The 15890-nt window shown below is 48.0% G+C and overlaps 2 protein-coding genes across 2 annotated transcripts in view; one reads left to right on the plus strand and one right to left on the minus strand.

Moving 5' to 3' along the window:
- MRPL49 (mitochondrial ribosomal protein L49) overlaps positions 1–15890 on the plus strand; it is a 195079-nt gene that overhangs the window by 151304 nt on the left and 27885 nt on the right. The gene's annotated exons all lie outside the window — the stretch shown is intronic.
- TOGARAM1 (TOG array regulator of axonemal microtubules 1) overlaps positions 1–15890 on the minus strand; it is a 64903-nt gene that overhangs the window by 37724 nt on the left and 11289 nt on the right. Inside the window, exon 5 of the mRNA XM_068129492.2 lies at positions 14469–14566. Coding sequence (XP_067985593.2) covers positions 14469–14566 — 98 coding nt within the window. The remainder of the gene's footprint in view (positions 1–14468; positions 14567–15890) is intronic.

Below are 15890 nucleotides of genomic sequence, written 5' to 3' on the forward strand. Positions count from 1 at the left end.
AGGCGTGGCCTGAGGATGTGCACGGGGTGCGCAGCCCGGAGCGCGCTAGTGTTACAGTGAGCTCCTGAAATAAAGACGCTTATAAGTTACCGCTTGTCCACTTCCTCCTTGCTCGCAAGCAGCGCGCGTAACGCCGCGCTTTACTGGTGACCCTCGACGTTGGATCTGCCGGAGCGATCCTTCCACACACGACGCCATTGCCATGGCCAACTTCATCAAACTTCCCGAATTTTGGGAGGCCCAGGCCGAAGTCTGGTTCGTCCAAGCCGAAGCCCAATTTCAGCTTCGGCGCCTCACCGGCGACGACACGCGCTACCGCCACGTCGTCGCCTCCCTCGGGCCCGGCACGGCCGCTCGAGTTGTGTCCGTCCTTCGCCACCCACCGGACGGCCACAAGTACGAGGCACTCAAGCGGCTACTCCTAGCCACGTTCGGCCTCACGGACGACGCACGGGCCGACCGCCTCCTGGATCTCCCCGAGCTCGGCGACACGTGTCCGTCGGTCCGAATGGACCATATGCTGTCACTGTTGGGCGACGAAGCCCCCGGTTCTCTATTCCGGGCGCTTTTCCGTCGCCAACTTCCAGCGCAGGTTTGCCTCGCGTCGGCCGGGACCGTGCTAACGGAACCCCGAGCATTGGCAGCCGAGGCGGACAGGTACTTCGCGGCTGCGGACACGCGGGCGAGAGTCGGTGCGGCCGTCACGGACCTCGAGGCTGATGCTGCTGATGATGCTGATCCACAGCATCAGCTTACACAGCATACGCAGCATGCTGATACGCACCTCATGACCGCCGCCACGCCCCGCCCACCGCCGCGGCGAAAACCGCCACCGCGGGGAACACCGCCAACTCCACCGGCCTGGCGGAGCCAGCCGCACTCCTCCAGCTCCACCACCTGGTGCTGGTTCCACGCCAAGTTCGGCCACGAGGCTCGGCAGTGTCATCCGCCATGCCCTTCAACAGGTCGGGAAACGCCCGGGCCGGCGCTCAATAGTGGCGATGAGCGCCGGCCGTTCGAGCAGCCTGCTGTTCATAACGGACACCTTATCCGGGCGCCGTTACCCGTGCGACACGAGAGCGCAGGTGAGTGTCGTTCCCGCCGGTACGTCAGACAAGCACGCCGCGGGCGGGGGCCCCGCGCTGCTTGCCGCGAACGGGACGCCTATCCGTACGTACGGAAAACGCTGCCTCTCTCTGCGGTTCGGAGGGCAGGTTTTCCGATGGACGTTCATCACCGCCGACGTGCCCATGGCACTGCTTGGCGCGGACTTCCTGTGCGCTAATGGGCTCCTGGTCGACGTAAAGCGCAGACGTCTTGTCCAGGCCGAGACGTTTAGCTCGCTCGCTTGTGCGCTGCCCAGCTCGTCGAGCAGCTCAACGAGCGGCTCGCCGAGCGGCTTGCCAAGCGGCTTGCCGAACGGTTCGGTTCCGGCCACGTTGATCTGTACGCTTCCGGCAGCGGACGAATTCACCCACCTCCTCGTCGGCTTCCCGGCCCTCACGCGGCCCACCTTCTCGGCGGGAGCCGTCAAGCACGGGGTGGCCCATCACATCCCCACCGTCGGGCCACCGGTCTACGCCCGGGCACGCCGCCTCGAGCCGACGAAGCTGGCGGTGGCAAAAGCGGGGTTCGCTACCCTGGAGCGACTCGGCATCGTTCGGTGCTCGGAGAGTGCTTGGGCGTCGCCGCTGCACATCGTGCCGAAGCCCGGCGGGGGATGGCGACCGTGCGGGGACTATCGCCATCTCAATGACGCCACCACTCCCGACCGCTACCCCGTCCCCCACATTCAGGACTTTTCCGCCCGTTTGGCGGGCATGTCCTTCTTCTCGAAGGTGGACCTCATACGCGGCTACCATCAGGTCCCCGTCAGGCCGGAGGACGTCCCGAAGACGGCGGTCATCACGCCATTCGGACTCTTCGAGTTCCTGCGGATGCCCTTCGGTCTGAAGAATGCGGCTCAGGCGTTCCAGCGACTGATGGACAGCGTCCTGCGCGACTTGGATTTTGTCTACGTCTACCTGGACGATATCCTCATCGCCAGCGCGTCCCGCGAAGAGCACCTACGCCACCTCCGCACGCTCTTCGAATGCCTGGGCCAGCATGGCCTGATTGTGAACCCCGCAAAGTGCCGGTTCGGCGTCACCGTAATCGATTTTCTGGGGCACCGTGTCACCAGGCACGGAGCCGTCCCCCTGCCGGCCAAGGTGGAGGCGGTGAAGGGGTTTCCGCGCCCCCGCACGATCAGAGGGCTGCAGGAGTTCCTGGGCATGGTGAACTTTTACCATCGGTTCCTGCCCCGTATCGCCCAGCTCCTGCGCCCCCTGCACGAAGCTCTCCGAGGTAAGCCGGGCAAAGGCGACGTTACCTGGACCGAGCAGATGGACACGGCGTTCACGGGCGCGAAGCTCGCCTTGGCTAACGCCACCATGCTCGCGCACCCGGCGCCCGATGCACCGATTGCCCTCACCACCGACGCCTCGGACTACGCGGTGGGCGCGGTGCACGAGCAATGGGTGCGTGGAGCTTGGCAACCGCTGGCGTTCTTTAGCCGGCAGCTTCGCCCACCCGAACGCCGTTACAGTACCTTCGACCGCGAGTTGCTCGGGCTTCACTTGGCGGTCAGGCACTTCCGCCATCTGCTCGAGGGCCGTGCGTTCACGGCCTTCGTCGACCACAAGGCGCTGATCTTCGCGATGGGCAAGGTCACCGAGCCGTGGTCGGCCCGGCAGCAGCGTCACCTCTCGGCTGTGTCCGAGTAAACGACGGACATCCGGCACGTCGCGGGGAAGGACAACCCGGTGGCGGATTGCCTTTCCCGGGCCGTCGCCCACGCAGTCCACCTCGGCATCGACTATGCCCGGATGGCAGCGGACCAGGCCGCTGACCCCGACGTCCAGGCCTTGCGGACCGCCATCACGGGCCTCCGCGTCACCGAGGTGCCGTTCGACGGCGTGGGCGCGGCCCTCTTGTGCGACGTCTCCCTCGGGCGGCCTCGCCCCATCGTGCCCGCGGGCTGGCAGCGCCAGGTGTTTGACGCCATCCACGGCCTGTCCCACCCGGGCGCGAGGGCCTCCCAAAGGTTGATCGCTGACAAGTTCGTCTGGCATGGCCTCCGGAAGGCCGTCCTCGGCTGGGCCAGGACGTGCCTCGCGTGCCAGCGCGCCAAGGTGCACCGGCACACCCAGGCCCCGTTGGCCCCGTTCATGGTGCCGGAACACCGGTTTGACCACGTCCACGTGGACCTGGTGGGACCTCTGCCCCCCTCACGGGGTTTCTCCCACGTCCTCACCATGGTGGACCGCACCACCCGGTGGCCGGAGGCCGTGCCCTTGGCGTCGACGGACATCGCGCAGACTTTCATCGCCACCTGGGTCGCCCGGTTCGGCGCCCCCTCAGACATCTCGTCCGACCGCGGCCCCCAGTTCACCTCGGAGCTCTGGGGGGCGGTCGCGCAGGGGCTCGGGGTCCGGCTACACCGAACCACGGCCTACCACCCCCAGGCTAACGGCCTGTGTGAGCGATTTCACCGCTCATTGAAGGCCGCACTCTGGGCCACCCTCCGCGACGGCGGCTGGGTCGACAGGCTCCCCTGGGTCCTGCTGGGCCTCCGGACGGCGCCCAAGGAGGACCTGTGCGCATCCGCGGCGGAGTTGGTCTTCGGGCAACCGCTGCGGGTGCCGGGCGAGTTCCTCCCCGACTCCACTCCACGTTCCTCCCCGAGCGCTCCGCTCTGCAAGAGACCGCCCAGAGGTTCGCCCCGGTGCCAACGGCATGCCACGGGCACCCACCGACGCACGTCGCCCCGGAGCTTCGCACGGCGGAGTACGTCTTCGTCCGCCACGATGCCCACCGGACATCACTGCGGCCCCCGTACGACGGGCCTTTCCGCGTGCTGGAGACCGGGGCAAAGCACTTCACCCTGGACATCGACGGTACTCCTGACCGCGTTTCTGTAGACCGCCTCAAGCCGGCCCACCTCGACGTGGACCATCCACCGCCAGTGGCCCGACCCCTGCGTCGGGGCCGCCCTCCTGCGGGTGGACCCCCGGCACCGCCCAGCCCCGCCGCCACGCCGCCCCCCGGTCCTGCACCCATCCCAGGGGCAGCCAGGGGCATCCCATCTGGCATCCCTGCACCCCGGACGCCGCCGATCGCCAGGGGGCGCTTCGGCCGGGTCATCCGTTTGCCCCGCAAACTGGCCCTCCAGGTGCGCGGGAATTCTGGGGGGGCGCGTGTGGCGGACACGAAAGCCCACTGGCGTGGTGACATCATTCCGCGCACCAAGTGGGCGGCGGCCACGCCCGAGGGGTAGGCGTGGCCTGAGGATGTGCACGGGGCGCGCAGCCCGGAGCGCGCTAGTGTTACAGTGAGCTCCTGAAATAAAGACGCTTATAAGTTACCGCTTGTCCGCTTCCTCCTTGCTCGCAAGCAGCGCGCGTAACGCCGCGCTTTACATATATATATATATATATATATATATATATGTGTGTGTGTGTGTGTGTGTGTGTGTGTGTGTGTGTGTGTGTGTGTGTGTGTGTGTGTGTGTGTGTATACCACTACCAGTCACCAGTCAAAAGTTTAGGTACACCCAACATTTTTTGATATTTTACTGTTCAATGTGCAAAATGAACATAAGATGTGAACAAAACTCTTACCAAAGATATATCTGCTTATCTACTTACAATATATTGTGCTTCAATGCATCTTTCTTGGGCAAAACGTATGTTTAAAACAATTTTTGGAAATAGGTCGAAAGATGCAATACTAAATCCAAAATGAGACGCGAAGTTAATGTTATTAACATTTCATCTCAGGAGCAAAAACTGTTTACAAATACTCTGCTCTGTGTGGAATGAATGTTCGTGCTTAGTTTCTTCATCACGTGCAATGCCTATTATTGGCAGGCGCTGCAAAAAAAATGTTTAAAGGAAGGCCAGCCATACAATCTAATGAGTGTTTTTGTGTTTCAGATTGCATGAACATGGGTGCCAAAGCTCAGCTAACGCCAGAAAAAGACAGGCAATTGTAACTTTGTAACAGACAGACAGGGGTGATAACATAACCTCCATCCACCTACGGTGGCGGAGGTAAAAAAAAAACCGTGTGGAGAAAGAAAAGTTCATACAATGAAATAACAGTGAACCGGCTAGTAAAAACCGGCTAGTAAAAACCAAGGAAGGGAGTGAATCTAGCACAATCCACATAAGCGTAAAAAAGGTCTTCAGAAAGTGTACAAAAAGGACATTCCACTGAATTAGCCTCATTACAACGATGTAATAAAACATTGGAGGTGTCTCAAAAAGTTGTGAACTGATTCAAACAAAATTTTGCAGAGATGTAGCGTATGTGACAACGATGAAATGATTAGATTTTGGTGAAGATCCGGATTCGGATCCGGCTAGTAGAATTTTTAAAGTGATTCTTCACCATTAGGAGATCGGGCCAAAAACCGATAAATAGCAGGATGTCTCAAAAAGTTATGGACGGATTTGACGAAACTTGGTGGACAGGTTGGGTGTGTGACAAAGAAGAATCGGTTCAATTTTGGTGAAGATCCAGATCCCGCTGGTATAATTTTTACGTGATTCTTCACCATTGAGTGACGGGGCTAAAACCGACACATATCAGGATATCTCAAAAAGGTATGGACGGATTTGGACGAAACTTGGTGGACAGGTTTGGTGTGTGACAAGGACTAATTGTTTCGATTTTGGTGAAGATCTAAATATGGATGCGGATACGATAATTATTTAATATTTAAGTGATTCTTCATCATTGAGAGATCGGGCAAAAAGCGATATATAACACGACATTTAAAAAGGTTGTGGACGAGTTATGACAACACTTGGTGGACAAGAACAAGCAGATTAGATTTTGGATCTGGTCCGAATCCAGATCCGGTGTATCAGTGGGATACAAAGCATAAACTGTTCAGCCTGGCAGAGGTATGCGCTCTACCGAGAGCCGTTCTAGTTATTTTTGGAATACCACTTGGTTACAAAAAAAGCTCTGAGACTGTTCTTGTTAATTCCTTAATATTCATTGGAAAATTAGCAATTTATAAGACGAGGAAAGCAAAGCTCCTTGCAAATGCGAATATTTTATGTGATGTTGGAATTGTTTTTAAGGCTCTTGTTATGGCAAGGTTACGCATGGAATTTTCCTTTTGTCAAATGAAAGATGATTTGCAAACCATTGCACAAAGATGGTGTGTAAAGGGTGGTTTTTGTAAATTTGATAATGGTGTGTTAGTTTTTTATTCTCGTGCCAAAGGGTTGTTTTTGGTGTTGTTGGGATGCACGTGTTTGAAATTGTAGTGATTTTATTTTATTATTTTTATGACGTGTGTTTTTCTTACCTTAAAATAAAAGAGCTTCAAAAGTCTGTCTGACACACACACACACACACACACACACACACACACACACACACACACACACACACACACACACACACACACACACACACACACACACACACACACACACACACAATTAATTGTACATTATTGGTTGTTCCTAAACTTAAATATAAATAATTTAAAGGATTGCTACAAATGATGTTAATTTCACAACATCCCATATTCAACTTTATTTAAATTGTAAACCTCAAACACAGTTTCTCTACCTAAAGCAAGAACCTTAACCTGTAAGCAATTGACAAGGTTCCCGACTGCACGGATTATCAGCTGGGCATCGTTCCTCCTCGAGGTTTTAATCCTTTCAGCACAGGACCTCTCCAAACGGCGGATCCACAACCTCGATCATGGATCCACATCAATAGATGGTACATCAGTAGATCCAGAACCTCAGATGCGTCCAGGCAGTCAGTCAACCCATCAATGCAACATCACTTATTCCAACTTTACTCGCAATCGGATTTAATGTGTTATCATATATTTATAACTTTCCTTACACACACGATAATATGATAATATCATTAAATCATGCACATCTCACCTTAAATATACCATATCTACCAACCAGCATGACCACACCACCTACCTCTGGATAAAACTGTATTTCGAATGTTCAAACTGTCACGGAAAACGGTTTTTTGCATGCTGCCGTATCCTTACAACCACCGATTCCTAGCAACATTGATTTGTAGTGTATTTAATTCTTATACAACAACAACAACATGCATTTTAAGGCCATTTTCCCTGCCAGGGCGGGGGTTAGCCTTGCGGTCCCCATGACAATCTTCTCCATTTTCCCCTATTTTCTGCATCTCTCCTTGTTAACCCCTTTGCCCGCATTTCTTCTTCTACCATCTTTAGCCAAGTCTTTCTCGGTCTTCCCCGTCCTCTACTTCCTTCTACATTCATTTCCATCACTCTTCTCAATGAGTCACTTTCATCCTTCCTCAACACATGACCAAACCATCTCAACCTGTTCCTCTTCACAGCATCCATTACAGGCTCTATTCCCATCATCTATCGCAATTCATTCATTCATTCATTCTCTCAACGATACACCGCACATCCACCGAACCATTCGCATTTCCACCCTTTCCAGCCTTCGTTGCTGCTCTACGTTCATTACCCATGTCTCGCTCCCTCCCATAAATCATAACACTTCTCACACATGCAGCATATTTAATTCTTATAATGTACTGTATTTACATAAAGATCTCATGAATAATATTTTTACTATTGGTATTGTATTTTTGGTTTAGCGGCTAGGGTGCCAGCTTAGGATCCGATGGATCCTGGGTTTGAATCCCGGTCGATCACTGAATTAACGCCAGGGGGGTTGACTCAGCCTGTCATCCTTCCGAGGTCGGCTAATTGAGTACCAGTTCACTGGTAATTCCCTGTTTGTCGTAAAAAGGCGACAAACAGGGTTGGCGGCAGGAAGGGCATCTGGCCGTAAAACATTGCTTCAAAAAGGGGACCAACAAAAACAACAACAACAACCACGGTGTCCGAAAAAGGCCAACCCCCGCTTTGCGGGGAAAAATGGCCTCTAAAGGTGGGTTTTTTTGTTTTTTTTTGTATTTTACTAATTCGATTTGGTGTCTTTTTGTGATTTTAAAGAAAACTTGTTTTAATCTACCAACTGTAACTCCCTGTGCTAGCATACGTCTGACTAGTTGTTGTAATCTATTGACAAGTTCAGAGCTGTGTGTGGCTGCTCTCACAGTCCTAATTATTTCACCTGCAACGGTACCATAAAATAGCTTTTTGGGAATGTTGCTGTCTAAGAAAGGCATTCGGACAATGTGGAATGGAAAAGCATCTCGTTTATCAAATAATTTGGTGTGAAATTTATTATTATGGTTGTCAATTTGTAATTCTAAAAAGGAAACTTTAGTGGAAGTTAGGTTTTCCTTTTTAAATTCAAGTTCTTTTGGATATACAGTCACATGAAAAAGTAAGTACACCCCCACATTTATCACCACTTCAAATACTTAAAATTTGAATCAGGTGCACCAGCTCAGGTGCAATTGATTAGAACATCGTTAGAGAGGATCTTGGAGGAACCTGTCTTATTTAAACCTCAGACATTTAGTTTGGTTTGCTCTTTGTTGTTGAAGTGTGCGGCGTCACCATGCCTCGATCAAAAGAGCTCTCTGAGGCCTTCAGAAAGAAGGTTATCGATGCCTACGAGTCTGGGAAGGGATTTAAAAAGATCTCCAAACAATTTGAAATCAATCATTCGACTGTCCGGAAGATCATCTACAAGTGGAGAAGATTCCAAACAACTGCCAACTTGTTCAGGCCGCCTCAGCAAATTCAGCCAGAGAGCAGACCGCAAGATGCTGAAAGAAGTCTCTAAGAACCTCAGAATGTCATCACGGGACCTACAGGTAGCTCTTGCCACTGTTGATGTCAAAGTGCACGAGTCTACCATTAGAAAGAGGCTGCACAAATTTGATCTACATGGGAGGTGTGCCAGGAGGAAACCTTTGCTTTCCAGAAAGAACATCAGGGCAAGACTAAAGTTTGCCAATGAACACCGAGGCAAAGACCAGCACTTCTGGAACAATGTGCTCTGGACAGATGAGTCAAAGGTAGAGCTATTTGGCCACAGTACCAGAAGACATGTTTGGCGAAAACCAAAGACAGCATTTGACCACAAGAACCTGATACCAACTGTAAAGCATGGTGGTGGAAATATTATGGTTTGGGGCAGCTTTGCTGCATCAGGGCCTGGGCAGCTCACCATCATAGAATCCACGATGAATTCTTCATTGTACCAGAGGGTGCTTGAGGATATTGTGAGGCCTTTTGTCGGAAAGTTGAAGCTCAACCGAAGGTGGACCTTGCAACATGACAATGACCCTAAACATACCAGTAAATCCACCAAGGAATCGCTGAAAAGAAAGAAATGGAGGGTTCTGGAATGGCCAAGTCAAAGCCCGGATCAAAATCCCATCGAGATGTTGTGGGGGGATTTGAAACGAGCTGTGCATGCAAGAAACCTCTCAAACATCGCACAGCTGAAAGAATTCTGCATGGAGGAGTGGGCAAAAATTTCTCCCAGTCGATGTCAGAGACTGGTAGACAGTTATAAGAAACGCATACTTGAGGTTGTTTCTGCCAAAGGGGGCAATACCACCTATTAGAGCCAAGGGTGTACTTACTTTTTCCACATGCGAAATTTGCATTCATGTTTATTTAAATTATACAATGGACTACAAAATGTAAATGTTTCATGATATTTGTTATATTATATCACCTTTATCTATCAATATTGTTGACATGAAGATCAAATAGCTGTTTGTTGAAATATGTTGAAAAAGTTTTAAAACTTTACATGGGGTGTACTTACTTTTTCACGTGACTGTATGTCATCATGAAGCTGCTCAAATATAAATCCATCGTTAATTGCCAACAAATCATCAATGAATCTGAAGATGTTTCCGCATCTTCGTGCAGTTGTTAATTTATTCCTGCACATGTTCTGGACCCAATCAAACTCGTACATGTGCAGAAACAAATTTGCAAAGAAAGGGGCCGGATCTGAACCCACGGGTATGCCCACTGTCTGCTGGAGTATCGTGTTGCCAAATGTAAAGAAACTGTTGTTTAGTGGAATTCGAATACTTTCTTTGAGTTTACTTTTTGAAACACACACACTGGCCTAGTGATGGTTTGTGGCGCTCGGGAGAAGGTAAAAAATAGCGCCCCCTGCAAGCACTGCCATAGTCAGAATTCCTATTGAGGGGGCATATGAAAGAGCTCTGAGCTTCCCCAGCAGGATCCGCAGCAAAGCTCTGGAAGCTGTTCAAAATGAGAATAGATTTAGATATGATCTCCTGAGATGATTCAGCTAATTAACTACAAAGAATCCAGAAGAATTCCTATGTTTCTAAACACGCACCATGTTAAGATGCATAGAGCAGTTTAATATGCCCTTCCATGGCATGGTATTCCTATTACAAAATAAATAACAAAAACAATGATAACATTGTAACAAACCATTTATTAATACTAATAATATTAACAACAATGATAATATTCATACCATTTGGAAATAATAAAACAAACGTATAATCGAATAATAAAACGTATAATCCCCGCCCTGGTCCAAGCAGACCTGGACTTGGTGAAAGGTAAACTAGTGCTGAAGCAGTAGAGCAGGCAGGTATGCTACAAGGCCGTTAACAAAAACTACATCAAACATGCATTCAGCATGGTGTGGTATTTCTACGCAGCATGGTGTGGTATTTCTATGCAGCATGGTGTGGTATTTCTATGGCCTAGAGACCAGAGCTTATGAGATAGAGCAGCAGAGGAAGGAAAGGAAGTTAAAGAACTCACTTGACACGTGATCCTGGCCTCGCTGATTGGGACATACACCGTGAGATATCTAGATTTGATCAACGTAATTACATAACAAATGTCCAACAGTTACACCCCTCCATCCCTTGGGCCAATGGGTGATCTCCATCTTACAGAGTGCATATTAAACCTCATTATACAAGATAACAGATCTACGCAGCTAGCAGCCCAATAATTACTGACACCGTAACACGGATTTATTTACTGTGTGAAGTGATAGAAATAGTAATGAGGAAAAAAGTGAATCCGGATGGAAAGGAGTTTGTAAACATCAACTTGACACATTTACACGTAGCACGGAGTTTAAACTGTAAAACGTGGTTCTAAAAGTTGCTTCTCATGATCTCACGAGTTCGTTGTATTATAATTTATATAAAATACAACCAAACGGAGCATTAAAACGTTTTTTTCAGGGTGTAATTTAGCGCCTCATCCACCTCGCGCCTTGTGTGGTCGCCCCCTCCGCCCCCCTCCCTCCCCCCCCAATCACTACGCCACTGCACACACACACACACACACACACACACACACACACACACACACACACACACACACACACACACACACACTTATATTTGTTAATTGTACAGTATCGGCTGTTCATAAAATCTACTATACAAAGCTCAATTCGTGTTTGTTTATATATGCTTCAAAACTACTGAACCAAATCGAACCAAATTTTTGCACAAACATTGTCTAAGGGTACCCCAAGTTAGGTTTCTGTCAGGGGAGCTGGGTTCAGAGTGGGGGAGAAACCCCAATTCTCTCTATGAAAATGTGTATCGTATGGTGCCAGCCGGTGGTAGCCGGAATTACAAATCATCTTATATAAAGAAAGTTTAAACGTGATGAAATGCATTAAGGTGATGTTGAAATCCGAGAGACAATAATTCGAAATTTTCAAAATGTTTCATTTAATTCATTTTCAGCAGAGGTTTAAACCAAAGCACCCAAAAGTGAGCTTCGCATTGAAGTGAAAATGATTTTTGCTGATGCTTTGTAGTAAGGATGACGACAAGTAGCCAGGATGATTGATGAGCGTGATGTTGGCCGACTTCCAAGCAAATGGAAGATGACCTCGGTAAAATTATAGATTGTGAATGGAGCAGAATGTTTGTGAAGTGCAATGTGCTGCCTTTTCATTCAATTTGTCTGAAATCACATCACCTCAACCCATCAACGCAACATCACTATTCAAAGTTTACTCGCTAGAGGATTTAATTTATCATCACATATTTGGAACTCTCATCACACATTACATTGTATAATAATCCATGAAATCATGCACATCTTACCTGAAGCCAGCACATCCACCTCACTTAGCAATGAATCAAACTGTTATTCAAATATTCAAAGAGTTATTTATAACGGTTTTCTAGATGCTGCACTGTCTCCTAGCAACCACACAAATAGACACACAGATGAATACACGAGACACAACACAGGACTTTTAGACAAGACAAACAGCCACTGAGCTTGGGGCAAGTGCAGTCACTTCCTGCGGCGCTCTATGGGTACCAGCGACCTTTACCGATATTATATAAAATATATCAGCAAAGGTTCGTATAAGTAAAAGTTATCCTGTCTAATCATTACTCATTAATTTATATGTGAACTAGAACGGCACTCAGTAGAGTAGAGCATACCTCTGCCAGGTGAACAGTTTACGTTTTGTATCCTAGAGTAGACCAGAAAATCACAATACAGAATCGCATTTAATCAAAATAATCCGTCCACACCTTTTTGAGATATCCCATCTCCCAATGGTCAGCCTGTCATCCTTCCGAGGTCGGCAAATTGAGGACCAGTTCACTGGTAATTCCCTGTGTGTCGCAAGAGGCGACTAACAGAGTTGGTGGCAGGAAGGGCATCCGGCCATAAAACATTGCTTCAAAAAGGTGACCACGGTGCCCGAAAAAGGCCAACCCCTGCTCTGCGGGGAAAAATGGCCTCTAAAGGTGGTTCGAACTCCCAATGGTGAAGAATCACTTAAAAACTTCTACCAGACGGATCCAGACCCAGATCTTCACCAAAATCGAATCGATTCTTCCTTGTCACACACACAACCGGTCCGCCAAGTTTCGTCCAAATCCATCTATAACTTTTTGAGATATACTGCTATATGTTGGTTTTAGCCTTATCCGTCAATGGTGAAGAATCACTGAATAAATTAAATAATTCTCATATCTGAATCTATATTCAGATCTTCACCAAAATCGAATCGATTCTTCCTCGTCACACACACAACCGGTCCACCAAGTTTCGTCCAAATCCATCTATAACTTTTTGAGATATACTGCTATATGTTGGTTTTAGCCTTATCCCTCAATGGTGAAGAATCACTGAATAAATTAAATAATTCTCATATCCGAATCCATATTCAGATCTTCACCAAAATCGAATCGATTCTTCCTTGTCACACACACAACCGGTCCACCAAGTTTTGTCATAACTCGTCCATAACGTTTTTAAATATCATGTTATATATCGCTTTTCGCCCAATCTCCCAATGGTGAAGAATCACTAAAAATATTCTAGTAGCCGGATCCTTTTTCTGGATCTTCACCAACATCTAATCATTTTGTCCTTGTGACGTACGCTACATCTCTGCCAAATTTCGTCCGAATCCGTCCACAACATTTTGGGATATCTAGTTCACAAACAAACGGACAAACAAACAGACAGACAGACAGACAGACAGGGGTGAAAACATGACCTCCATCCACCTTTCGTGGCGGAAGTAAGTAGAACTGCACTGAGTAGAGAGCATACCTCCGCCAGGTGAACATTTTACGTTTTGTATCTCAGAGTAGACTAGAAAATCACAATAAAGAATCACATTTAATCAAAATCAATCACAGGAATCACCATAGGCCCAGTCTTTCATACCCTGACCTACCCCTCCTTTTTGGCCATATCACTCAATGGTGAAGAATCACTTAAAAATTCTACTAGCCGGATCCGGATCTTCACCAAAATTGAATCGATTCTTCCTTATCAGACGCACAACCTGTCCACCAAGTTTCGTCCAAATCCGTCCACACCTATTTGAGATATCCTGCGAAGTATCGTTTTTGGCCCGATCTCCCAATGGTGAAGAATCACTCAAAAAGTTCTCGAATCCAGATCAGGATCTTCACCAAAATTGAATCGATTCTTCCTTATCAGACACACAACCTGTCCACCAAGTTTCGTCCAAATCCGTCCACACCTATTTGAGATATCCTGCGTAGTATCGTTTTTGGCCCGATCTCCCAATGGTGAAGAATCACTCAAAAAGTTATCGGATCCAGATCAGAATCTTCACCAAAATATAATAACTCCATCCTTGTCACATACGCTACATCTCCACCAAATTTCATCCATATCCATCCACTACCTTTGGAGATGTATTGTTCACAAACAGAGAGCAAACAAACGAACAGACAGACAGGGGTGAAAACAACCTTCATCCACCTTCGGTGGTGGAGGTAATGACTACAAATGGATCTACATTGCTGCCATAACACATGGTATCGTCTTATTTAAGGACCTTTTTAAGAATCCATGTTACCATGTTATTTCAGGCCTTTGTTAAGAATTACCAAATAATAGCAAAACAGTAAACCGATAAACAACAAAATTGCACTTGTAAACAGCCAAGAACCAGAGCATTAATGAAAATCAATGTTACCTTTCAGAGGGGAATCTGATGCATGAGACACATTGTTTGTTGTGGTTGTAACACTGCTAGTGGTCGTGGTAGTGAGGGCAAGACCTACATTTTTTGTTCTAAAAAAAAAAATTTCCACAACACAAGACAAATGAAGAGCTGTTATTATTTACATTTCACAACATACATCCAGGATACCGAGATCTGAAATCAACACAATGGAACTCTTTCTCATTCCCCCAATACGTGAGTACATTTATGTCAAAATCATTGATCCTCTGGTAATTAGTCTCGCCCCGAATGGGGATGCGAGACTATTGCTCGGCCCCTGTCTGTCTGTGTGTCCGTGTCCATCTGTTGTGTGTGTGTGTGTGCATATGTCTGCGTGTATATATTTTCGCATTAAAAATGTTATTCTGTACAACCACTTGTCTGATCGATGCAAAACTTTAAACATAGGAGGGACACCCAATGGAGAATATTTTATTGATAACTCTGATGTCATGGGTCACATGGTATTGCAGCCACATTGGATTAAAGGGAAAAAATTGGACATCATTTTCTCCAAAACCGCTCAACAACAAAAAAAGAAAGAAACTTGGCATATGTCATCAACTCTGCATGGGGTATATAGGGTAATAATGATGATGTCATCGCTGAAGTGGTATTCCAGCTATAATTGGTTTCATTGAAATTCTTATCCAAAAAATCTGAAACTTCCTATATCTGATCTATGACCCAATGTGATTGAAGAATTAAACGTATGATGTCATACCTATACCAATAAACAATGTGACGTAATAGGGTGCATGGATGATACGGGTATATGGGCCATAATAGTAGCGTGTTCAGTTAACAACGTCCAGAATTACCACGCGAGGTGAGGCTATGCGCTCCATGAATGCCGTTCTAGTTTATCATACGTAGTGTGTTCAAAAAGTATCCGACCTTTATTTTTCGTGCGTAAAAAAAAAAGAAGCTAGGGAGGCGTTGATTGATGCATGTATGTAGGCGATCCTAATGCGCACGCGTGAATTTTTTCCCACCTGCAGAAGCTGTCATTCGACGGCAGACCGCCGATGAGTGAGGACATGTAAGTGAGCGCCGTCGGATTTTCGTTTTTGACAAAATGACGGAAAAACTTGAACAACGCTACTGCATCAAATTTTGTGTTTCATCAAACTTGCATCAAAACTGCAACTTGGTTTCTGGGTCGTACCCATAAACCCAGGACTCATCGCCAGTGATCACTGTGTTGAGGAAGCTGGGATCGCTGTTCACAGTCTCCAGCATGTCCTGTGCGATCTCCAAACGGAGTTGCTTCTGCTCAATCGTTAGCAGCTTTGGTACGAACTTCGCTGAGATTCTCCTGAAGCCCAAATCCTCATTCATAATGGAATGAACGGTGTTGAATCTTGCGGATCGTTTCCACTTGGGAATCGC

This window comes from Myxine glutinosa, chromosome 9 (genome assembly GCF_964187855.1).
Source record: "Myxine glutinosa chromosome 9, kmMyxGlut1.1, whole genome shotgun sequence".
NCBI classification, from domain to species: Eukaryota; Metazoa; Chordata; class Myxini; order Myxiniformes; family Myxinidae; genus Myxine; species Myxine glutinosa.